The sequence below is a fragment of the Sorex fumeus genome, unplaced genomic scaffold (assembly GCF_029834395.1).
Source record: "Sorex fumeus unplaced genomic scaffold, SorFum_2.1 ptg000063l, whole genome shotgun sequence".
Taxonomy (NCBI): domain Eukaryota; kingdom Metazoa; phylum Chordata; class Mammalia; order Eulipotyphla; family Soricidae; genus Sorex; species Sorex fumeus.
In genome coordinates, this window is record NW_026606120.1 from 46,875,746 (window position 1) to 46,899,586 (window position 23,841).

At 54.5% G+C, this 23,841-nt stretch overlaps 1 protein-coding gene across 5 annotated transcripts in view; it reads right to left on the bottom strand.

Moving 5' to 3' along the window:
* The window catches only part of ABR (ABR activator of RhoGEF and GTPase), a 199,510-nt gene that overhangs the window by 51,847 nt on the left and 123,822 nt on the right, over nt 1–23,841 (bottom strand). For 4 of the 5 annotated variants that reach the window (XM_056126884.1, XM_056126888.1, XM_056126885.1 and 1 more), the window contains 4 exons: nt 18,336–18,434; nt 12,048–12,233; nt 5,552–5,659; nt 1,731–1,791 (listed from right to left, as the gene is read on the bottom strand). In XM_056126884.1, coding sequence (XP_055982859.1) covers nt 1,731–1,791; nt 5,552–5,659; nt 12,048–12,233; nt 18,336–18,434 — 454 coding nt within the window. Of the gene's footprint in view, nt 1–1,320; nt 1,405–1,730; nt 1,792–5,551; nt 5,660–12,047; nt 12,234–18,335; nt 18,435–23,841 lie in introns of those variants that run through there. The other variant, XM_056126889.1, reaches the window with a different exon arrangement.

Below are 23,841 nucleotides of genomic sequence, written 5' to 3' on the forward strand. Positions count from 1 at the left end.
CACGCCAACCTGGGTTTGATCCCCAGCATTCCATATGGTACACCGAGCACGGCCAGGAGTAAATCCCTGAACACGGGGCTGGGTGTGACCCCAAAAACTAAAAGCAAAAAAAAAAAAAAAAGAAAGAAAAGAAGAAACCAACCAAACCAGATTCCCCCTCAGGTCTTCAAACAGCTCTGCTCAAGGGCAGCTCTCCCGGACCCTGGCCGGCCTAAGTCAGAGCCAAGAGCTGGGATGCAGGAGGGCAGTGCTGGCTTCCTGCCTGTGTGGTGGCTGCCCTGGGTGGGGCTCCTTGGGGCTGCTCCTCTGGGAGGGGTCCTCCATGGGGGGCGGGGGGTGTCGAGCCAGCACAGAGGCCTCTGGGAGGCGCCCGGGAGACCTCAGCATCTCTCTTGCTTACCACAAAAGGCAACAGCAAAAGTGACAAAGGATGCCTGGCAGGAGGGGAGAGGAAAGGCCCCCACCTGCCAGGGACACACTCCCTGAAGCAGCCCTCCGCCCCAGTCCCCCACCCTGTCCCTGCCCACCCGCCCATGGCAGCTGGGGCCAAGCCCAGGGCACTTCCAGTCTCTGAGAACAGCTTCCCAGCACCAGCCAGGGCAGAGCAGGAGTCCCGTGGACAGATGCTGTCCCGGGACTTCCTGGTGGACAACGCGGCGCTGGGCCAGCACCCCCGTGACCTTCACAAAGCAGCGCCTGCCACGCCCCCTCTCCCACCAGCGCCCAGCCCACCTTCCCCGCCCAGAGCCATGACCCCTGGGGGGCCCCTGGTATTGGCACAGACCTCGGCAGCATCCTTGTCCGGACGGAGCGAGTGAGCAGGCGAGGTGCCGGCAGCATGTGCCCTCCCAGCACACAATACCCCCACGGCTCCCGAGACAAAGAAACTCCCAACTTCTCCCTCCAGCCGAGCCCCCCAGCCCAGCCGGTGCTCCAGACCCCGGGTCACCCTCTGCTGGACCCTGCCCACCCTCAGAGCCCCAGGTGGTCATACCCGCAGGTGTAGTCTGGCCACTGACCCCCGTGGCCGCTCCGGGAAGTTGCCCACAGCCTCTGCAGCCAGGCCCTCTCCCACCCATCCTCTCTCGGGGTGCCCGGCCCCCTCCAGCCAGGCCCTCCCATTCATTCCAAAAGCCACCCCGAGACTTCAAGTCCAGACTCAGGGGGCGGGGAGGAGGGCGGTTGGGAGACCGGGCACTTGCCCCCCTCCTTTCTCCGCTCTGGAGAAATTCCACATTCAAGCCCCACATTCGAGCCCACTGGGGTGTCCCTGGCAGCGGGGAGCCCCTCCGCGCCCCGGAGGGAGGGGGCCTGGGTTACCGTAGGTGCAGTTACAGCAGAAGCGAATGATAAGGAGGATTTCCATGGCCGTCTCGGTCCCCGCGGCAGGAGCACGCGGCCATCGCTCCCAGCTCCGGTCCCACCAGCAGCCCGGCCCCTGGCCACCTTGCCAGCTGCCTCCGCACAGCCTCCAGAACCAAGTGCCCACGCCCGCCCGCCAGCCCAGCCCGCCGCTGCTTTGGAGAGCTCCACCGGCAAGGGGGAGGGGAGGCGCGTGGAGAGGCGGGAGGAGGGGGCGGGAGGGGAGAGCCGCCTGCTGGCATCCTGAGGAAAAGCACGTTTGGAGCTGGCCGGCTGCCTGGGGACCTCGTGCGCGCGCTCCCAGCCGCAGGCCGCGTCCACGGAGCAGACAAAGGAAGGGGACTGTCCACCGCCCGCTCCCCAAGTACCTTCCATGGTGACCGACGTGTGGCTGTCCTTGGAATCCTTGGGGCCTTTCACTTTGAGCTCCTGCCGAACAGAGGAGAGGCATCAGGCCCCGGCCCGTCCCCTCCCCTCTGTCCGGGCAGGGAGGAGGGTCCTGAAGCCCAGGGTACAATCAGGACAAGAGGAACAAGGAGCAGCAGGTCTAGGCACCCCCCATGAGACCACCCCGAGCTCTGTGCAGGCCAGCACCGGACACGAGGCTGAAGCCTAGGACTTGGGGTCCCAGAGAGGGTCTGATCACAGGGTTCCTCAGACCAATCCCCAAAAACTCCTTCTGGAGACTCGGAGGGTCCTGCAGAGACAGGAGCCCCTCCCGCGAGTCCCCACCCGCTCCCGAGAGCTGCTTCCCCCAACGCATCAGCCAGGGCCCAGGACGGCGCACGGGAGGCCCTCGGGCCACGAGTCCACGCACTTGTGGACAGTGGCAGGTGGGGGTGTACCCAGGACAGAGAGGCTGAGCATTCAGGACATCCCACCCAGGGCCTGTCGATATGGGGGTGGGGGACCCCTAGCCGATGGTGTGGGGGACACAGAGGAAGCACTGGCCAGCGGACAGCAGACTGCGGACGGTGCGGCCTGTAACTGGAGCTGTAACACAATCCCCGCTAGGAAGGCTGATTGCGGGAGGGCACCTGCAGGGGGATGCTGTCGGGAGGGGGAAGGTGAGGTCAAGGTCAGGCTCCCAGGTGCCACTGCTCCTCCCGGGAGCACCTTATTTCCCTTCTGCCTCAGGCCAGTCCTAGACAGAGAGAAAGACCCTAGAGCTGGGGTCATGATGGGGAGAAGGGGGTGTTACTCGGATCCTCCAGGCCGTGTCTCTTGCTGGGCTCTGAAGTCCCAGTTTCGCAAAATCTGTCTCCACATGCCCCCTCCGGGGCTGCCCAGAGGTATGAGCTGGGAGCTGCAGAGCAGGGTCTAATTGCAGTAATTAAGTGGCAGTGCCGGCAGGAATCAGGGTGAGAAGCCACTTGGCAGCAGGCCGAGGGCCTGGCTCTGCCCTCCAGGTCCTGGCAGGTGGCTCTAAGGAGGGCAGGGGCTTCTGCCAAACTCAGAGCTCAGGAGAGACCCCCCCTCCACCCCCGTCTCAGCTCCGGCAGGGCAGCTCTGCAGAGCCACTGTGAGCAGGGCAGGGCACTCAGCTGTTCCCTCGAGGGGAAACAGCCCCTCTGGCCTGGTGAGTTCACCCCCTGGGGGGCTTCACCCCTCGGTCCATCCTCCCGACCTGACTCCAGAGTTTGGGAGAAGAAAGAGCCCAGCCCCCTCTCTGTGCTCTGGGCTCCATGGACCCGGAGCAGGTGGCGAGGGGGCCCAGAGGCCATGCTTTCAGTCTGACTGTTCTAGAAACCCACCTGTCAATCCCACCCAACTCCTGTGCTGCCTCTCAGCCGACTGCAAACTGTATAACTCATAAGCAAGACGTTTCACAAAAATGACCCTGTGAGCATCAGAGCTAAGGGAAAGCCAAGGGTCGTGGCAGGGCTGAGAAGAGGGACCTCAGAAAGCTCAGGAGGAACCCCCACCCCCAAACAGGGGCTCCCGGCCCCTCAGCTACGGCCAGGCCAGCAGCGTGGGGTGAGACAGATGTTTTTGGCTAAAGACGTGACCACTGGGCTGTGGTACAGAACCGTCCACAGATAGCAAGGCCATTTCTGCTCTGCGGGGGAGTCTGGAGGGATGGTGGCAGCAGGGACAGGCATCTGTCAGCCAGAGGGGCTGCGACTGCGAGACCCCTAAATGGTCACCTGCCCAGGCTCCCTCAAGACTCCTGAGCAGACAGTTGCCTGCGCAAGGCCATGGAGGCACCGAAAGCCAGGGCGTGGGCTCAGCATCCAGGAGCCCCTGGTTCTATCCCCGGCATCACATGGTCCTCCAGCTCGGGGCGGGTATCCTCCCAGCACCACCCCAAACAAAGACAAACAACAAAGACTTTACCGGGGACCGAACTTAAGCACACAAACTCTCCGGGGCTGCCCTTCGGAAGTTCTGGCAGCATGAGAGCTTAAATAAAGTTAGCACTGCAGCACTGTCCTCCTGTTGTTCATCGATTTGCTTGAGCGGGCCCAGTAACATTGTGAGACTTATTACTGTGCTTGGCATATTGAATATGGGTAGCTTGCCAGGCTTTGCCATGCGGGCAAGATACTCTCGGTAGCTTGCCGGGCGCGCAAGAGGGGCGGAGGAATTGAACTTGGGTCAGCTGTGTGCAAGGCAAATGCCCTACCCATTGTGCTATCGCTCCAGCCCAAATAAAGTTAAATGAAAGAATTAAGATGTTGGGGCACCTCTATCCCAAACCTCCTGAAATTCCAGGAAAGGTCCCTACAGATCAGCATTTAAAATTTTTTTTTTTTTGGCTTTCTAGGTCACACCTGGCAATGCACAAGGGTTACTCCTGGCTCTGCACTCAGGAGTCACTCCTGGCAGTGCTCAGGGGACCATCTGGGATGCTGGAAATCGAACCTGGGTCGGCTGAGTGCAAAGTAAATGCCCTATGTACTATCGCTCCAATCCTAAGCATTTAATTTTAAATATTTCTCCTAAGGGCAACAGGCAGCCGTGTGGGGGCTCGGGTGAGGAAGGACTGTGCTTGCCCACGAGAGGAACATCTTGGCGCAACACCTGAGAACTGGCGGAGGGAGGAGGGAAAATGGGGGAGGCACCCCCGAGCCACACCTGGGTGTACTTAGGGCTTATTCTTGCTCTGCACTCAGGACTCACTTCTGATGGGGCTCAGGGAATCCTATGGGGCGCTGGGGATTGAACATAGGTTTGCCATGTGCAAGGCAAGGACCCTGTACTCTGTATTGCCTCTCTGAATTTTTAAACGGTTTGGTTCTTTTTGTTTATGGGCCACAGTCGGCAATGGTTAGGGTTTATTCTCTTCTGGTGGGGCTCAAAGGGCCATATGGGAAGCCGGGGATTGATTGAACCCAAGCGGGCTGAGTGTCAGCCAGCACCCCACCCACTGTACTATCACTCTGGTCCCTTCCCCAGGTAGTTCTTTTTGCTTCTTGGGGGGTCACACCCAGCGATGTTCAGGGGTTACTCCCTGCAGTACTTGGGGGATGATATGGGATGCCGGGGATTGAACCTGGGTCAGCTGCATGCAAGCTGTACTATCCGCTGTACTATTGCTCTCCCCCCCCCCCCCCCGGTAGTTTTATGGACAAATTTGTGAAGATCTGAAGGAATCCAGACCTCGTTCCACAGAAAAAGAAACAGAGGCAAAGGGAGCACAGTACAGTGGGTCAGGTTTGATCCCCGGCACCTCAGGTGGTCCCCTGGGCCGGGAGCACACCCTGAGCACAGAGACGGCCATGAGCCCCGAGCACTGCAGAGTGTGGCCCCACCCACCAAAGATTCGACAAAGGCGAAGGGAGTGCCCATAGTGGGAGCAGACTGCCTTTTTCTCTTTTTTTTTTTTTGGTCTCCCTTATTCCTTTCTCTAACCTAAAACAATAACAAAAGCAAACAAATTGATATTCTTATGTTGAGAGAAAAATGTCAAGTCCAAGTAAGCAAATGTCAGGCGAAGTGCTGTTCACCATCAGGAAAAGCAGTTCCTGAACTGAGAAGCAGGGCAGGAGAGGCCAAAGGCGCGAGGGCTCGGAGTGGCCCCCCAAGGCCCAGTGCCAGGGGAGAAGTATCCAGGGGCAGCCCCCAAGGCCCAGCACCCAGGGAGAGATGTCTGGGAGCAGCCCCCAGGGCCTAGCACCCGGGGAGAGAGGTCAGGGAGCAGCTCCCAAGGCCCGGCACCCGGGGAGAAGTGTCGGGGGGCGCCCACCTCTGAGATCTTCTGGAACTGGTTGTTGGATTGACTGCACTTCTCGGCTGTCTCCAGAGCGACCTTGTAGTTATCCACAAACGCTTTGTACACACCGAGCTGGCTGGCCTGCAGGGGAGAGAGGGGTGGAGGGCAGGCGCGGGATGGGGAGAGAGGATTAATGAATGGATGCACGGTAACCCCCCCTATTGCCCCCTCCCCCCCGCACCTGCCCTAAACCCTTGGCACTTGCAACCTCTGACACGGCTCCAAAGGGCTGGCTGGGAGGAGGCAGGATGCGCCTTACTACCGCATCCCTTTGAACTGGGCAGTTTCCATGGAAACCAGTTCAGCCAATCTAGGTGGTTACTAGAGGAGGTGCTGGGGGATGGGGAACAGGGCAGGGCCTTTGTTGGCACGCCAGAAATTCAACTCATCACAGCACTGAGCTATATTTAGCACCAGCAAGGTCTCACAGGGTTTACAGCAGGGTAATGCCTCGGGTAATGCCTCACACCTCCTCCACAGGCTGGACATAGTTGGAGCAAGGGAAGGTGCTCAGCGCCCGCCCCGCTCCCCAGGGCTCCCCAGGCTGAGTGTGTGGGCAGCATTTAAAGGGGCAGGGATGTTCCCCCTTCCCCAGCCTCCCACGAGTGCCGAGTGCCGGGGGCCAGGAGAGGGGGACTCGAGGGACCTGTCTCACTACGCATTTGCATGTCCGTCTGAACATGGCAGAATCTTCCATGATTTTATGGCGACATAAGCCTCACCTCCTCTGGGAGGCAACAGATGCCACATCCCTTTTTCCAAAGGGAGAAACTGAGACTTGTTAATTCAGTCCCTCAAATATTCACAAACGCTTTCTCCGGGCCCTGCATATGCATTTCCTCTTAAGGGAGCAAAGGGTGGAAATTCTAATTAAAACCATGAGATACTGTTTCATACCCATCAATCTGACTAAAATTTAAAAGTCTAATGATATTAAGCACTTGCAAGAATGTGGGGGAGGAGGGGACTGGGGAAGACAGCAGGGGCTGAGCACGTGCCCTGCATGCAGGAGGTCTGGGTCCAATGTCCACTACCACATGGTCCCCTGAGCATCACTGGTTGTGACTTAAAACCCCAAATCAGCTAATCAATCAATAAAATAAAAAGAAACATGAGGAAGTGGCAACTTTTCCACTCTTCTAGGGGTGGTGGGGTGAAGTGTACAAGAGTATAATTGTTTGGAGAGTAAGTTGTTGAGTTGATAACAAATCATCAAACCCCTTCTACATTCAAAGCCCAGCACTTAGCTGGCCAGTGCAGAGGCCACTAACTGCCTATGGTTCCTGAACTGTATAAATTCCACCCCTATCTTAAAGGCCAAAGATGTAAAAAAGGAATTAAAGGACCAGAGTAACAGTACAGCAGGTAGGACATCTGCATTGCATGTAGCCAACCTGGGTCCGATCCTTGGCACCCCATATGGTCCCCTGAACACTGCTAGGAATAATTCCTAAGTTCAGAGCCAGGAGTAACCCTAGATATGACCCAAAAAGTCAAAAAGAAAAAAAAATGTAATGAGCTTGATTTTAAAATAATGATTATGTTAAATGATGTTATAGGTTAAATAAAACATATTTTAATTTCTTTTTTTTCCTGCTTTTTGGGTCACACCCAGTGATGTGCAAAAAATTAATGTTAAGAATGTATTTCACTGGGCCCAGAGATTGACTCAAGTGGTTGAGTCAAGTGCCTGGCATATGCAGTGCTCTGGTTTAATCTCTGGTACTGCATGGGCCCCTGAGACCTTTAGGAGTCATCCTGGGTCCTCAAGCACCACTGGATATAAAACAATAAAAATTAAAATATAGGGACTGGAGTGATAGTACAGAGGGTACAGCGTTTGCCTTGCATGGGGCCAAACCAGGTTCGATTCCTAGCATCCCATATAGTCCCCCGAGCACCACCGGAAGCAATTCCTGAGTGCATGAGCTAGGAGTCAACCCTGTGCATCACTGGGTATGACACCCCTCCCCCCCAAAAAAAGCAAACGGGTTCTATGAGTAGATCCAATGACACAACATTTCAAAATGAGTAAATTATGAACTCATGGTTAATTACAAAATACACATGAGGGCTGGAGAGATAGTACAGTAGGGCACTTGCCTTGCATACGGCTATCCTGGGTTCAATGCCCAGCATCCCATATCCCATATCCATATGCTCCTCCAAGCACAGGAGTGATCCTTGAGCACAGAGCCAGGTGTAGGTCAAAACCATATATCTATGTATCTCTGTATATATATGTATGTATGCAAACATATATGTGTATATGTATTATATATACATGTATACATACATACATACATATATATACACATCTATTATACATAGCACGGTAGCACTGTCCTATAGCACTGTCCTTCTGTTGTTCCAGTGGTTCCAGTAACATCTCCATTGTGAGACTTGTTTGTCACTGTTTTTGGCATATCGAATACGCCACAGGGAGCTTGCTAGGCTCTGCCGTGTGGGCGGGATACTCTCGGTAGCTTGCCGGGCTCTCTGAGAAGGACAGAGGAATCGAACCCGGGTCGGCCATGTGCAATGTAAATGCCCTACCTGCTGTGCTATTGCTCCAGCCCCTATTACACAGATGATATAAAATGCTTAAATAGTCATTTCATAGTTTTATTTATCCCAGGACCCAGCAGAGTAAAATGTTCCTTTTATCAAATGTCAAGAGTATTTGCATATAACCTAGGTAACCTTCCCAATGCTTTAAATCTCCTCTAGATTTACTTACAATGCCTGATAGAATGGAAATGCCATGTAAATAGCCGTTTGACTGTACTGTGTTGGGAATAAGAAGAAGGAATAAAAGCCTAGCATGTTCTGGACAGATGTTGCCATCATAGGCCTAACTACATCTGCGAATGGTTGAACACTTGGAAGCCATGAGTACAGAGTAACGGAACGTGCAGTGCCACAAAACACACAGACATGTACTGAAATTCAAAATGCAGCCTGCTGAGGCCAGGAGCTGCTTCTTGGCTGAGCGGAGGGGTGAGAGGAAGGTGGAAAGGAGATTCTTCTCTCCATCTGACACGATTTCTCTTCTAGACTTTCTGGCTACCTGCATGTAGGGTGTCACACGTGCTCAACGCGGGGAGTGAGTATCTCAGACCATTCCGCTCTCTGCAAAATACTGAGGATTCTTGGGAAACTCTTCTGAGGTGAGGGTGAGGATCTGAACTCCCCCAGGGCAGAGACGGACCTCCGAGGAAGGCGGTGAGGTGGGGATGAGGGCAGGAGAACCAGAAAGGAAATGAGAACCGGGATGACCATGGAGAAGCCCAGGTCAGCGAGAGACCATCTGAATGATCAGCCTTGGAGGAGAGAGCTAGGGTCCCTTTCCAGGAGAGCCCGCCATGGGCGGTCTGGCTCTCTGAGCAGGATCAGGGTGTGAGCCACCTGGCAGGGCCAGCCCGGCCTCCCCAATGTGTGCCCTTGTCGGGGCTGGCCTGCCAGGGTTATTAACTAGGAAGTAGAGGTTGCTTGGAAACAGCAGCTTGGCACTGGGGTGATCTCATAAAACAAACAACAGAGATGCTAATTCCCTTCTCTGGGTAATGGATAATCAAATACCCAGAGACCAGCTGAAAGGAAACTGCCTCCAGATGCCCGGCCCGCCCTACTCCACCCCGGCCCGAGCCTGCAAGCCATGGGGCCTTGCTGGGGCGCGGGGGGGGGGGGGGCCAGTTCCTGACGAGGTCCTCTCAGAGCTGGGATCAGAATAGGGAACCCTGGGGACTGACTTCAGGGTCCACAGTATAAAGGAGGGAGGAACCTCTTTGACTATGGTCTGGACCCCCCCAACACCCCCTCCCCCATCTGCTCTCTTCAGCTGTCCTGAGGGCTAAGAGGGGTTCCCTCCCCTACCCAATTAGCTCAGGCTCCTGGGACCAAGCGAGGGTGATGGCTAGTGTGTGTGTGTATGGGGGGAGTTCAATGCCCTGAACTTGGGGGCCAGCTTTCTGGCTCTACCAGGACCTAAGTATGGCCTTTCCTTGTCATATTGCCTTCTGGAGCACCTCCTCTAATGCACATTGTTCAGGTCTTAACTCGGTCTTTAGAGCAATCTGATTCATAGGTCTTAACTCAGTCTTCACAGCAAGCCAATTCACACCAATCCAATGAGGTAAATGTCACTGTTATCACTTTTCAGAGTCACAAAGAGACTGGGTAAGTCACCCAAAATCACAGGTTTAATCTCTGGCAAAACTGAGATTCTAACAGCAGTGACATGGCTCTGGAAGCTGCATTTATTCTTACAATACTGATATCTTGGGGCACAGGCTTCAGACTCTGTGATGTCCCCCTCAGTGCCCTTTCCAAGTTTTTCTTTGTCCCCAAGGTCAACATCATGGTGTATAAACCATATACCTACTCACCTATCCATCTCTCCACTCAACACCCATCCATCCACACATTCACATATGCATGCATACAGCCACTCACCCACCAACCGATCCACAATGGTCCACACATCTATTCATTCATCCATCCATCTGACCATTCATCCATCCACCTACCTATCCACTCACCCATCCACCCCCATATCCACCCATCCATTCACCTCCACTCACTCAGCCATTGACCCACACATCCATCCATCCGTCCATCCATCCATCCCTCCCTCCATCCATTAATCCACCCATCCATCCATCCACCCATGTGTCTGAGCAATGAGATCTGAACTTTCAGAGGTCTAATGAAGAAAATGCAGGCTGTCCTCCTATGTCTTAGGCTAAGGCTAAAGCTAAAGGCCCTCCCGTTGTTCATGGATTTGCTCGAGCGGGCCCAGTAACGTCTCCATTGGAGACTTTGTTGTTACTGTGTCTGGCATATCGAATACATCACGGGGAGCTTGCCAGGCTCTGCCATGTGGGCGAGATACTCTCGGTAGCTTGCCGGGCTCTCTGAGAGGGGCGGAGGAATCGAACTCACGTCGGACATGTTGGCTGCGTGCAAGGCAAACACCCTACCGCTGTGCTATCGCTCCAGTGTTGTATGTCTTAGGCAGTTGTAAGTATTCATGGAAGGGATAAGCAAAGAACTGTGAAAGACTTCCTAGGGACATCAATTCTAAGCTGGGAATTGACCAGTAGAAACCAGGTAAGATGGGGAAGGACGTTTCAACAAATTCAGAGAGGCCAAGAGGGCTGCAGTATGAACTGAGAATGAAAGCCGCTTGTTAGGTAAGGTGGCAGCAGCCAAAGCAGCACCTGTGAAGAGCTGCCTACACCATTCCCCAGGGTTTGGCTCTTACTCCACGGGCAGGGAGGCCTCTGGAGAGACAGAAGCAGAGGAGAAGCAAATGCATTAGGAGTTAGGAGACCTCTCTCCTGCTGCTGGGCAGGGGCAGGTATGTCCAGCGGGAGGAGCCACTCATGCTCTGTGGCAAGGGTCCAGGTGATGGGCAGAGGAGGCTGAGGTCATGGGTGCCAACAGGGTGCTGGGGGTGGAAGTGAGCATTAAAGAAGTGGGCTCCCTAAGGATGGTAGATACACGGGACAGGAAGATTGCTCCATAGCTGGAAGCCTGCCTCTGGAACGAAGGGGAGAAGGCAGCTGGAATAGAGAAGGAATCACTAAGAAAATGATGGCTGGAAGAATTGGTCGGGATGGGAGAGGTGTGCTGAAAGTAGATAAAGGACCAAACATGATGGCCTGTCCATGTCTGTATTGCAGACCATAATGCCCAAACGTAGAGAGAGAGAGAGAGAGAGAGAGAGAGAGAGAGAGAGAGAGAGAGGAGAGAGAGAATGGGGAATATTGTCTGCCATGGAGGCAGGGGGAGGGTGGGAAAGGCGGGGTATATCGGGGACATTGGTGGTGGGAATGTGCATCGGTGGAGGGATGGGTGTTTGATCATTGTGTGATTGTAACCCAAACATGAAAGCTTGTAACTATCTCATGGTAATTCAATAAAGTTAAAAAAAAAAGAAAAAGAAAAAAGAAGTGGGCTCCAGGGTAGGCATTAAAGTAGTCCTTTGCAGCCTAAGCACAGTGGTTCTGGCTTCCGGTGTCCTTCTTGCAAGCTGCACTGGCAGAAGTTTTAGGGGACAGACACCGAGTGAGGGGGCAAGATGGCAGGGAAGTCCTTGGAAGCAGCAGCCCCTGGGCGGCTTCCCCAGCTTCAGTCGGCTCCCGGATCCCACCTCCTCGCTGTCCCTCCCGTAGCAGGAGGCTGCACCCCAGGGACCCCACAGATTTGGGGTCACTGGCATGGTCTCCCCCAACTGCGTGCGTGAAGAGGCAGCACAGGGTGGGGAATGCCAGTCTGCCGGGTATCCACCCTCCTCAGCTGAGATCAGGGACCTCCGCTCCAGTCTTGGACCTGCCCCCACTAGGCCCTCCTCAGGCCTCCTCAGGGCGCTCGAGGTGTCTGGGGAGGTAGAGAGGGGCGCAGCGGAGGAGCCGCACTGCAGCCAGGCCAGGTCCTCTCGCTCCAGCCCCAAACCAAGACTTACCAGCTTCTGGAAGAGGTGGCCCATGGTGACCTGGCTGTCCCACTGCTGCACCTTGGGGCAGAGGTTGTCATAGAACTCCTTGTGGATCTCATAAATGTCCTGGATCTTGTAGAAGATGGTCTCGATCTGCTGGATGGTGAGCACGGGCTGGGAGGTGGTGGCCGTGGCCTTCAGGGGCTTCATAGGCTGGGAGAGGGAGGAAGCGAGGGCAGACGTGAGAGCCAATAACCAGCATCAGTGAGCCGGGCACCAGAGCCCATCCAGCCGCCCCTGAGTCCTGCCCAGACAGTGCTCCAAGCACAGGGCGCCTGGGCTGTGCTTGGGACCCAAGCACTACCCTCCCCAAACAGCCTGACCTGAGTGGAAGCTCCTCGACACTCTTCCCTGACTCCCCCCTTCCCAAGGGCCCACAGTACCCTGATGCCAGGCTGCATGTGGACACAAGAGGATGCAAGATCTCTCTTCACAAGAGCTCGTGCTCTAAGCCGGGTGCCCTAGACGCTGGGCTGTGGATGGAAGCCTGATCTGGCTACTCCAGCCCTAAGCTACTTCTTCTGAGACAGAGAACAGGAGGCTAGCACCTGCAGAGGGCATCTCAGAGATCCAGACTGACCTCTCCTGTCCTGATGATGGTCAATTTCCAGCCTGAGAGTGGGCGCACAAGCAGGCAGCAGCCGGCCCCACGATCAGAACCATCTGCACCAAGCCTGGGCAATCTGAGTGTCTCTCAATGCTAGGGCTGGCATGAGAGATAAAACGGACCTATCTCTCTGTTGGTCTACATCAGGACACTGGGGCCCTGAGTGGGAGAAGAGGGGACAGGCCCCAACACTGGCTGGGAGCTGACACCATCCCCAGGAACCCCACAGAGGACAGGGGGTGACAGGGCTTGGGATCTCTTCCTGTAGTGGGACTGCCGCTCTTCAAATCACCTGAACGTAGTGTGGATTTCAGAATCCAGAAGAGAGATGCCATTCACAATTCACAGCAGGCAGGGCGTTTGCCTTGCATGCGAGTGACCCAGGTTCAATCCCCAGCACCCCATATGGTCCTCTGAGTCCCCCAGGAGTGATTCCTGAGTACAGAGCCAGGAGTAAGTCCTGAGCACTGCCAGGAGTGGCCCATAAACAAACAACAATAATAACCACCATATCTCCAAGTGTAAAGAAAGAAAGACTGAAGGAGAAAGGGCGTCCCTTTGGCTGAGACCTTCCCTGGGTCTCCTGGTGGTCCACCTACAGTCCTCAAGGCTACCCACAGAGGGTGTAGAACCTACCACAGAGGAGACAGGGGAAGTAGGGTCTGTCCACCCGACTTGCACAGCCTGAGTGCATATGGGTCTAGCCCCCAATTCTGCCACTGAATAGCTGCAGGCTAGCTGCTGCGGAGATGGTTCACAGGGCTGGAGCAGGGGGTGCCAAGTTGTTTCCCTGGCACAACGTGGCCCTGGTAGCGTGCTGCTGAGCACCTCTGGGGAGTCCTACCTCCCCACACAGAAGAGCAGGCAGGCTACTCAGCATCCTTCTTTGTAAAACCGGGATCATATTCCCTTCTCAAAAACACTGAGAAGAACAGTCATCATTTATGTCAAGTGTCTAGTATGTGTCTGGCACATAGAAGGGAATCAATAGAGCTTTGAAGGAACCGTTATCACTATTCACAAAGAATGTTTCAAGGACCTAAGGTGTGGCCAGAAGCTGGCATTAACTGATCCACAAAACCCATCCCCTCCCTGCAAGGCCAAAGGGAGGCCTGAACTGGAGGGAGCTGGTGGGTGGTGGGGGGTATGGGGGGGCCAGTTTCCTAGGAAGGGAGCTGCCGGAAACAGGAGCTGGGACACTATTCCAGGCAGCTTCCTCAGTGCCAGCCCTGGGCGGGAACAGGCTTGGTACAGGAGGAGCTGGGAGAAAGCAGCATGCCCGCTGGCAGGGCTCGGGAGGAAAGAGGGAACAGGAGAGAGAGAGATGGGGGGTGGGCAGGCAGGCCGGGAATGAGGCTTTGAATTCCGTGCCAGGGCACAGCATTCCCGGGAGGGGTTTAAGCAGGAGAGCGATTTTTCCAATTTTCTTTTTGGAAGATTATTTTCATGACTCATGATCATCACTGCTCTGGGACATAAGCTACTTGGCTAAAATGGACGAGACAAAGGCAACTAGCAGATGAGGAGAGATGGGAAGGACAGGACCCCACGGCGCGAAGGGCTTCAGAAGGGGGGGCGGGGGTAGGGTGTGGAAGGGGGAGACCTGGGGCCGGGAGAGTCGGGCAGGGAAGCCAGGACAGGGCAGGAAGGAACCTGGTCTCCCTCGGGACATGGATGCTGAGTGAGCAGCCACACTCATGGGGTTCCTGGTTCTCCGGGGAGGGGACAGAGCTGCCCGGGGACCACTGTCAGAGCTGATGCTTCAGATATGGCCAAGATCGGGGGGGGGTCCAAGCTGTCCAGAACCCCAGAACCAACTCATCCCTATCTCTGCCTTTGTGATGGGCACTGAGGTGGGAAAAAAGCCAGTAGGGAGGGGACAGTGAAGGGCGGCCCCGGTCCACTGCCCACGCAGGGACAGACACACAGCTCTCTCCTTCTCAACTTCCCACTCAGTCCCCAAAAGAGGAAGGCAAGCACGCACACCCGCAGAAGGTCAGGGGGGCAGGGCCTGTGCTTGGCGTCAGAAAGTTCTCACGACAAGGCCGGGACCTCTGGTTCACCCCTGGTTTCAGTTGGGGGAAGGCCAGTGCTGGGTGAGTGTCCCTGACCGGTCACAGACCCTGTTGCTTGGACCTGGGAGGTCAGAGTACAGGCGTATGGTGGGGACTGACAACACCAGCTTTGATCTGGGTCTGAACCCCCCTCCCCCCAACCTACTCCTCTGTCCCAGTGCTGGGTGCTGGCTGCCCCATCTCCCCACAGAATCCTGCTGCAGAGGGCCCAGGGGATACCTTGGTGCTCCCTGAAATCAGAGGGACAGATTTTTACAGAGGCTCCTTAAGTGAACTCAAGGTCACTCCCGGTTCTCAGGAAGAAGAGCCTGGGCGATTCTGAGCATTTGTCTGCCTGGTCCTCCAGCAACTTGCCTTTGGAAACAAGGGAAAGAAATCCACCCACTTCCTCCACCTCCCATTCCAGGAGGCTGGAGCTTTCTCCCAGCCCAAAGAGTCCTCTGGGGAACCCCAGAGGAAGAACCCGTCTCAGATGTTCCAGATAAAAAGGCTGGGATGAAGAACTCAGAGCAAACTGCCAGAGGAGTATGGCAGAAGGTCGGACAGGGCCCAGGCAAGGAGAGAAAGAACCACGGGCACTTGGAGTGAGGCCACATCACAAGCCCTGGGACTGGCCTCTCTTGCTCCTGCCCCCACCTCAACCCCAGGCTCCCAGGCCCTCCACTTGTAATCTGAGCCCATTCCAGAAAACTAAACTCTGCCGGGGGCAGGACCAGGCCACTTGCAGTCCCAGTCTGAACCGGCATGTGTACACAATCTTGGGCACACACACCCCAGGCGGCTGTGTATCAGGAAGTGTTAAGCTGAGAAGAGGGAGCAGTAAGGCACCACAGAGCTGTGGGAATGGGGGTGGGGTGTGAGAAGCTGGGCGTGTGGGAGGAGGGATGAGCAGGACAGGAGAGATTTTGTTTTCCTCTACAGCCCCTTGTCAGATCACAGCCCGGAGAAGAAACTGAGCCTGAGGGTGGCAGGAAGGCACGCCCCTCTCTGTCAGCCAGTGTGGAGAGGAGGGTGAGGGCTAGATTCCTTATCACCAAGGCTTATCATCTGAAGGGGGGGGGGGAGCGCTGTCCTGAGACCTTCCAGCCATAGACCAGGCCTTCGAGGGGTGCAGGGAGGCCGGGCCTGCCCTGGGTCACTTTAGGACTGGATCCCCCATCTCACAGTTCATGCCTCTGTGGCAGGAGCTGCCAAAGGACGTCAGAGAGGAGTCTTTGCCCTACAGATCAGTTATCTATGCCAGGACAAACGGAAACGCACGTTTGGTCCAATGGCAGACGAGAAATCTAGCTGGAATCTAGCGCAACATCTGAGAGTCCAAGAGCCTCTCCTGCCTTCAGGGAAAGGGAGTAGCGACATCCGGGAGCAGGCCTGAACCTGCACCTCCACCCAGCACGGTACCAATTCCCGCTCAGCAACGCTCCAGGAGAGCTCTGGGCCTGATTCACGCACGCAACCCTCATGGCCGTCCCCGGACCCCGGAAGGAAGGCTTGCAGATGTAGAAAAAGTGGCGAGTCTGCGGGTCTGGTCGAGAGCCACCAAGTGATGTCGCAAAGCTTGCTTCCTCTGTCTGAACTACCGTCACTCTGCATGTCACTCTGCATCTCGGCAGTCATTTCATCTACGCCCTGGAATGGGGCCAGCAACTCACAGTTTCTATTTCACGTGAATCTGACTAACCATTTGCTTGACTGGCCTCCTTCTGTCAGCGAATATTTAAGTGCCCGGGCACCTGGCACTGGTATTTGGTCCCCAAAGGGATCTCCGGGTGTTCCAACCCAAGGGAGGAAAGGTCCTGGCACAATCTCTCATCTTCAGATAAACAAACTAGAACTCATGACTTTATGTGAGCTTGCCCAAAGCCAGAGTTTTAAATCCACATTACACATAAGAAATAGCCTGGACAAGAATACACATCCATCCATACCCAGATGCACACCATTCAAAGCTTTTAAGAAACAGGAGCCAGGAAGATAGTTCAAAGGGCTGGAGCAGATGCTTTGCACGTGAGAATCCTACGCTCCATCCCTGACACCACCTGGTCCCTCCGCGGGGAGTAGTCCCCAGGCTGAGAGTGGCCCAAAACAAAACAAAAAATAATTCAAGTACATCAGGTAGAGCAGTTGCCTTGCACGTGGCAACCCAGGTTTGTTCCCTAGTAACCATATGATTTCCCCAAGCTCCTCTACGACGAGAGATCCAGAAGCACACAGCCAGAGTTAATCAACAAAAATCATTTCAAGGGGCCACAGCAATAGTACAGCTGGTAAGGGGTTTGCCTTGCACACAGTCAACCTGGGTTTGATCCCGGCACCCTATATGGTCCCCCGAGCACTGCCAGTAGTGACCCCTGAGTGCAGAGCCAGGAGTAAGCCCTGAGTACCACCAGGTGTGGCCCCAAAACAAACCAGCCAAACCCCCCAAAATGAAATATATCATTTCAAGATACAGGGCTTATTTTAACCGTATTTTCTTTCTCCTCATTTCCAAGTTCTCGTTCAACCGACTGTGCTGATTTCACAACCTGCTCATGGTCTAAAAACAGAGTCATAAATAGACTAGGAATGGCAGTCAAAGTCTTGTTCTAGTTCTGATCCCAGACCAGAATCCTGGTCTACCTGCCATATTGTCCCTCGCTTGAAAAACAAGACAGGGTGTACCATCAGCTTCTGATGAGCTGCATCACAAGCTGCCCACACGTGGCGACCTATCTGTGTGCTCAGATAATCACTCCTGGGGCAGTAAGTGACAAGCTCCTCAGATCACAGCGAGAATATATATGCATCTCATGATTCTGGTAAGAATGGCTTTCTACTGATCTACACGCCCAATTCCTCATTTTTCTGATACAATCTTATGTCAGACTATGCGACACCCAAGGGAGAGGAGTTTCACATGCCAGAATCACTCTGCATAATATCCAGACACATTTAATAAGCACTTTCTTCAAAGGCAAAAATATCTTGCATTGGTATAGTCCTTTTTATGTTTGGAAAACATCTGAACACGCCCCTCCTGGGCCAGATCCCCGAGTGAAGCCTTTATCTGGGAAAGGAAACTGAGGCACCTTTGCGGGTGGGTCTCCTGCTGTGGAGTTATGGCACCTCTCAAAACAACACGAAGAGCTTCTACCCACGGGCCCTGGCCTAGAGCCTCGGGAGTTGATTCCCACCACCCCCACCCCTCTGGGAAAACAAACATGGTCCAACCATGACACAGAGGTCTCACCTAATGCCAGGAGACAAGGCTTGGGGGACAGTGTGTCCCCTACCTGGACAGAGCACTGAAGCCAATGAGGAATGCCCAGCCCACTGAGCCATGGGAGGTTGCCCAGGTGGGAGGCTGGCTGTGCTGTGGTCCCTGCCCGTCCCAGAGCAGGAAAGGGAGAGCCGGACTCAGAGACGCAGGGTCACTCTGCCAATGACCACAGCTGCCCAGTGCTGCGAGCACAGAAAAATTACAGGCTCATCCCGAGGCAAAGGAATGGTCCTCTGCCTCTCTAGCTCCAAACACCACCCCGGAGAGTGACACTGTCCCACAGGAGCCCAGAAGGCCCCAGATGGCGTACTCACCAGCAACAAGGCCTCCAACTGGTTGATATAGATCTCTTCACTGGCCAGAAACCCCGAGAGGACCAGCTTCCTCATCTCCAGGCCCTTCCCAGCTTCCACCTGTGCAAAAGCAAACAAAAGCCAGAGCTCATGAGAGGAGGCCAAATCTTGGGATCGGGGCCGTTAACCAGCCAATTCCATCTACTTCAACAAATACTTTCCTAGAGGATGAAAGCCAGATAAGCTGACCCCCGAAATTTTGGACAACCCAGAAATGTCAAAGGAAAAGCAGCCAGGCATATTCCTACTGCCAACTTTTTGTTCTTTTTCTTGCCCACCTTTGCCCGGTAAGATTTGGTATCTTTCCACTCGTCCTCCTACCTGTTCAGTCTTTGCTTTCTTGTTATGCACTTGGGGGTGACACCTGGCTGCGCTCAGGGCTTACTCTTAACTCTCTACTGAGGGATCACTGCTGGGGGTGCTCGGAGACCAACCGTATGTGATGCCAGGGATCAACGCCAGATCTGCCATGCACCTTACTGCTGTACTCTCTCCAACCCCCAGACTGGAAATAGATTGTCTCTTCTTTGTTTGGGGGCCATAATGGTAGTGCTCCGGGCACCATATATGGTGCCAGGGAATGAACCTGGGTTGGCTGCATACAAGGTAAGCATGCATGGCAAGCACACCTGACCTGCTGTATGACCTCTCTTGACTCTTATTCAGGCCTTTAATAGAGGACAAGAGATCACAGGCTCTGGCCTCATTCGTGGGGCATCAAAGACACAGCAAAAAACAAAGAAGACTCAGCCCAATGGCTGGAGGCAACTGTTGGCAGTCCAGAAGAGAAATCAGTCATGTTGAGGCCGGGCCTACCAACCAGGAGGACACTGCAGGGCCAGCACATGGCCAGAAGAAGCCTCCTAGCAGCTTGGAGGAGCAGGGGAGTTGGATGGAAGAGCCACGGGAGCACCCATCTTGTGGCCTCTGGCTGTGTCTCAAGTGGAATCCTGCTGTGTCCGGGGCTCAGGCCCACCACAGACAGGCCTGCCTGTGCAGCTGCTCCTGACAGCCACATCCATATGTAAGGCACGGCTAGCTCCTACAGCTGCTGCAGAATCCCTGCCTCTCTGCAGAGTCCTGCCTCAGTGGACCTACAATGCCCACTCATTCGTGCCTGATGCAGAGCAAGAGCCAGAAAGGAGCACGTCTTCTAACTGCCCAAACGCACATGTCCTCTTGTCACTCAGCATCCCCTAAGGTCACTAGTGGCCCCCTGGCCCCTCTCTTTCCCTCCCCCCCCATGCCCGTCCCACACTCGGCCCCCAAGCCTTTCACAGCTGTGGCAGCGTTCTTGCTGGTCTCTCTCTTCCTTCTGGTGTGGCTGAGGCTCACAGCATCCTCTGCAGCTGTCCGATTCCTCTGGCTCATCTCTTCCCCTCACCTCCCTCCTGTCCACATCCGCATCAGGGTAACCCTCCGAGAACGCCACTTAAGGCCCAGCGCCACTGAAGGACTGACTACCCCTACCACCACATGGGATCCTGTAGGAATTCAACCACGTCATTGACCCCTTACTTATGTGTCCTACAAACATACACAGAATTCCCATAGGTACAACGGGAAACAAGCACACCACAGCCCCAGCTCTCCTGTGGCTCTTCGAGCGGGGCAGAAAGACACTGGAGAGCAGGAAAATAAAGTAAAACCGGCTTCGGCCAGAGAGAGTACAGCAGGGAGGGCACTAGCAAGAGCAGACCTAGGTTTGATCCCCAGTACCACATATGCTCCCCTGAGCACTGCCAGGTATTGTCAAACACCAGGGCACATGCAGAGCACGCACAAGGTCCAGGCTTCTGTCCTTGGCAACACCAGATAGAGACTCCCACCCCCAATAACAAACATGTCAATATAAACATCTGAGGACAAACTTTGATATGGAGCCTAGCTTTTTCTTCACTTCAGTAAGTCCCCAGTGCCCTTCCTGACCCTTTCAATCCCCCATGCACCGGGGCTCCTTTCCAACAGTCAGGAGTATTATGGTCTCTGAACTTTGATTCCTTTTTGTTCGGTTAGGGGCCACACCCAGCAGTGATCAGGGGTTACTCCTGACTCTGTACTCGGGAACTGCTCCTTGCTAGGCCTCGAAGGACCATACGGGGTACAGGGATAGAACCCAGGTCATTCACACACCAGGGGAACATCCCCCCCACACACACACACATACACACACACTCTGCCATCTCACAATCTGAAAGTCCAGAGCTTAACTGCTCTCCGCAGCTGTATACCTGCCTGCCTGGCAAGTTCAGGAGGGAGTTCCCACCCTTTCCCCCAGGGAGGGACTGAATCATTGGCCTTTTATCAGTGACCCATTTAGCAGATTTGTGCTGGAGGCCTCAGAAATGTTATCTGATGCCGAGGCAGAAGCACAACCTCCAGCAAAAGATGTCCATGTCCACCAGTGAAATGTAGGACATGCTACCTTACATGGTAAAAGAAACTTCAGAATGGACAGAGTTAGGAGTCTCAGACAGGAGATTTTCCTGGCTGATTCAGGAGAACCTGGATCACAAGGCAGCAGGAGGGCCCATAGAAGGAAGCCAATGGGCCACAGTGATGATCAACACGACCACCCATGGGGATAGGGGACAGGGGACAGAGACTAACTGCAATGTCGCAAGATGCTACACGACCAGCTCTGCGGGCCGAGGCCGGGGCCACGAGCCAAGGAATACAGGACTGCCAGAAACGACAAGGAAGGGATTCTTTCCTTTAGAATGTCTAAAAGGAACACAGCCCTGCTGCTCCTTTCCAACTTCAGAGAATAATTTCATGTTGTGTTAGGATAATAAACCTGGTGTGATTTGTTTTAGCAATGTTAGCAAGCCAGCACGAGTGCTGAGCTTTGGGGAAGGAGGGAGGAAACTATTTATTGATGGCGTCACGGGTACCAGGCACTGTTCTAAGCTCTTTCCACAGATTAACTCACTGGAATCCCATGATCTGGAAGGTGTTCCTGCCGCCCTCCCTCTAGAGGCTGGGGCTGCCTGGAGCTGGGGCACTGCCGGCAGGCGGCTCCCTCCCCGGAACCAGATCCCAGCTGGAGCCGTGACCCCAGCCTTGGCTCAGGACCAGGGCCCTGCTGGCGTCCCTGCACATCACATAAAACAGCTGCCTCCAAGTGGGACAAATGGGAACTCTCCATCAGGCTAGTGCCGCCCTTCCGACTAGGCCCTGCTCCCCTCCAGCCTATGGCCAGTCATGGATTTGCCTGAGGACTTGGCAAATATCTATTAAAGGAAGTGGCTTGGCTCACACCTGTGAAACTACTGCAGAGCTGGTTGAACGAGGCCTGGGGGGAGATTTGGGGTTTCACAGCACCCTCAGAGTCTCCTTGACCCCCCATTTCAGCAAGATCCTAACTCCAAGAAATGCCCCCTACCTCAAAGAACCCAATCTTTTTTTCCTTTGGGGGGGGCATATGTGCAAAGCACACACTGTCTCACTCAGCTGCATGCCCATCCCTCACAGTCCAATCTTGAAAGTGCTCTCCAAAAGGTACTCAAATGTGCCCCCAAAGAGTCCCAACTGTGGACACATTCACTGCCACTGTCTGGACAGTGGCAGCGGGGGAGGAGGTAGGAAGACAAATTCCGTGGATTTCAGTAAGGGGAGGGAGGCCTGTTGCTCAGTTACCACCAATGCCCTCTTCCACCTTTTCTCTGCTTCCCTCTGACCCCACGTGCTCCTGCTTTAGAATTATCTGGAAATTTGCAGTGGCTTGTTCCCTCCTCTCAAGGCCCTTATCGCTTTAAAGCCAGGTCTCCACATTCACTGACTCATCGTTTCCCACGCTGGGAAACCTGGCACTGGGATTCGAAGATGGGGAAGAACATCTCAGCCGGGTGTCCAGATGCCCCACATCTCCAGAACAAGATCTCCAAAGAGTTCAAGGGTGCCCACTGCCAGCACCGTGCTCCTGGCAGGCCCCCCAGCAGGAAAGCAGTTTTCTGAAAGACGCTATCCCCACTTCCTCTCTGAGTGGGGCTTATGAAACACAGCTGTGGGGCTCCTTCAGCTCCAGCATCTCACAGGAGCTGCTGGGCTCACAGGAGCAGCACGAAGTGGCCCCCAAATCCACAGGGGTCAAATCACTCTGACAGGAACCGGTATCTCCAAGCAAGGCTTGACCAGCTCTGGTCGGGTATGCTGTGGAGTCCAGAGCTAAATAAAGCCGCCAAAGGTTTGAGCTGAGGTCAAGCCAAGACTCAATCTCTATGAATCTCCACCTCCTCCGAGACAGCAGCAGGGACAGAACAGGCAGGGCCAGCTGCAACGCCAAGCCCGAGCCAAGGGACTCCGCAGACAGCAGGATTCAGCTGACGGGCAAAAAAAGCTCCAGCAGGATCTGCTCGGAGAAGCTCCACTGGGGTGGCGGCTTGCCCATGCCAACTCCACGACAACCAGCTGCTGTCTGAGTGCAGACAGGGCAGGGACATGCACCATGCTCTCCTGTCCAGGGCACACAGGGAGGGATGGCCCAGGCTCCCTGCACACACCGAGGCTCTACACAGATCCCCAGGGACCAGCAGACAGTGCTGACTCCAGGGGTCCATGCCCCACCTCTGTGGCTTTCTCATACATACCACCTGCGCGATTATCTCCTGAGCACTGTGATTGACAACAAGCCTTTTTTTTTTTCCATTTTTTTTGGAGGTCACACCTGGTGGTACTCAGGGGTCATTCTCTGAGGGTAGTGACAGGACTGTGCAGTATCAGGGATCAAACCCAGGCCTCTAACAGCAAAATATGTGCTCCAGCTCATTGAGCATCTCCCTGGCTCTACAATTAGGTTTTCCTTTTTTGTTTTTGAGCCATACCCGGTGGTGCTTTGGGTTTACTCCTGCTCTAAATTCAGGGATCACACCTGACGGGGTGCAGGGGGCCATATGGGGTATTGGGGATCGAGCCCAGGTTGGCCACGTGCCAGGCAAGCATCCTACCCACTGTATTATCTCTCCAGTTTCTACAAGTAGGTTTTCTAAGTCTTACCCCAAGCATGTCTGAAATCACAGAGGCGAGATGTGTGCAAGTTCTATTTTTTTCTGATACATGTTAATCTACTAAAGTTCAAAAGCCCTCTCCAGGTGCCACTTAAACTGTCTCTCAGATCATCACATTTGCGGCCCATACTTCAGGAAACACCAAGGGTCCCAGATGGCAGTGTCATAAGCTAGTGAAGGAGCAGAGACCTGGGCAGGTGAAGCAGAAACAAAGGCGCTCCAGACAAACCATTAAAACCTGGCACAGAGTCACACCTGAAGGGTTCATCTGCATTACAAAAGGATCTTTATTTCTGACATTGAGTTCCTTTAAATAGACGCTTTTATATAGCAGAGCCCTTATCAGCCCTACCTACCTTTAAATAGAACTGCGTGAAAGATTTTTGGAAAGTGTACAATACTTCGCAGATGGGAGGTGATGTTGCTATGAGTTCTCTGCAGCATCACTCGCTTATACATCA